The following is a 1,851-nucleotide window of genomic DNA, read 5'->3' as shown; positions in this document are numbered from 1 at the left end:
AGAATGATTTTTATATTTACTCAATTTAATAGATAAGTCACAACCCATTCCAATAAAGTTTGTGATGGTTTATTGCATGTAAAAAAAAAAGAAGGAATGAAGAACTGTGTATCTTGCTTGAGTTTTTCTGTTCGGTCACCTATACAGTTATGCAAGAAGTTAGGAAAGGTTTTAGTAGAATATATTTCCTGAAATTCTGTTTTAATATTTCTCACAGACTTAAAAAAAAGGGGAAGAAGAAAGGATTTAGAAAAATGAATATTTGGGAAATACTTAAATATTTCTTAACATTTGATGTTTGTTTTATGTTTTTTGTAGAGTAATATTAATATAAATTCACTGTAGCTTTGACGTGGAGCAATTTAATTTTATAAAGTATAATTTTTTTCTGTTTAATAAATAATTATGCATGTTTGTGAGCATATATAATTTGTTTTATGAAAAAAAAGTGAACTTAATGTTTTAATGTGTTTTTTTCCAAGTTGCATATATATATTATGATATACAAAAAATGAGAAATGAATTCACTATTTTTTGTTAGGAGGTCCATGCCCCAAAGATTCAGACAGATAACACACCCCATCTTACAATCACAGGACCCAGAACAGTACCACAATGTGGAGAGTTTTTGTTGATTAGTCATCTTTTCACATCAAAAGGAGGAAAAGTTAACTATAAGTGGGACATCAAACGAGCAGATAATCAATGTGTGGAACCTAGTTTTTTTTATGAAGTTACTGGTAAAATGCTTAGTTGATGTTTTGTAGTCTAGAAATGAAGATTTGCTTATTTTAGATGTTTTTATACTGATTAGTTTTTGATACTGTTATCCATCCAAGAAAATCCTTACTAGTACTTAATGCTATAGCTAGTAAAATATTGTTTGCAATTCTCTAGTGCTGGAATAATCAGTTTTAGGTATACTAGAGTTATGTTGTATTTTAGTAAGTAAACTCAAAACGAAACTATAGAGTTATGTTAATTTTTGTTTTTGCATATTGATAGTTTTATACTTAATTAATATATTTTGCTTTTATACTTCAGAAAATTCTGAAAAAAACTATTTACTGTGTATCTTGCTGTTTTTTTAAGAACAGAAGTTCTTTATTGACTATTACACTTCTTTATTACACCAATACACTTTTTTATTAGTTTTAATTTTTGAATCTTTGCCTGCCCAGATGTGTGAGTGAAAAATACTGAAGATTAGAAGAAAAAATTCAACATTTAATGAAGGAAGTAAATCATGTGAGATATTGTTATAAGCTTAGTGTAGCTATTTTCAATGGAATAAAATTACAAGCTATCTAGATTATTAGCAAACACTGGTGCTGAGTGGACTTGAAATTCATAAGATGGTTGAATTAGTAATATAAAGTAAAATTGAAACTTTATGTAACTATATCTAATTGCTGAAAAAAAAAGACATTAAAACAAAAAATTTAGAAAAAATTAAAAACAATTCAGTTTGGTTGGTTATTTAGCTATGATTGATTGACTGGGAAGACAAGTTTTATTGCAATACTGTTTTATCGCTAATACAAATTGCATAGCCTAGATATTGGAAAAAAGTTGTTGTAGTTTGATTAGATAGTTTATCAGAGAAAAATACAAACTTATTCTCAGAATGGAAAATTCAAAATGATATTTTATTCATTCAGAATTGTCTTTAAAAATCCTGTTAGTCTGTTTGAGGTATCTCAAATTGTAAATTTGTCTGGTGTTTGTAAAATTGGACTTGGGGCTTTTATTTAAAAAAAATTAGATTAGAATTGTCTTGAGCTTACTTGTATGGTTCATTTACAAATTGAGTGGGAAGTATAAAATTTTAAGTTATTTCTAGAGTAGAAT

At 27.0% G+C, this 1,851-nt stretch overlaps 1 protein-coding gene across 1 annotated transcript in view; it reads left to right on the top strand.

Moving 5' to 3' along the window:
* Positions 1 to 1,851, top strand: part of LOC111084005 — a gene marked incomplete at its 3' end in the record, with an annotated part of 6,132 nt that overhangs the window by 1,612 nt on the left and 2,669 nt on the right. Inside the window, exon 3 of the mRNA XM_022380772.1 lies at positions 542 to 740. Coding sequence (XP_022236480.1) covers positions 542 to 740 — 199 coding nt within the window. The remainder of the gene's footprint in view (positions 1 to 541; positions 741 to 1,851) is intronic.

Source organism: Limulus polyphemus, unplaced genomic scaffold (assembly GCF_000517525.1).
Source record: "Limulus polyphemus unplaced genomic scaffold, Limulus_polyphemus-2.1.2 Scaffold12738, whole genome shotgun sequence".
Classification (NCBI taxonomy): Eukaryota; Metazoa; Arthropoda; class Merostomata; order Xiphosura; family Limulidae; genus Limulus; species Limulus polyphemus.
The sequence above is the reverse complement of the archived record's forward strand: the minus strand, read 5'-3'. Positions and strand labels throughout refer to the sequence as shown.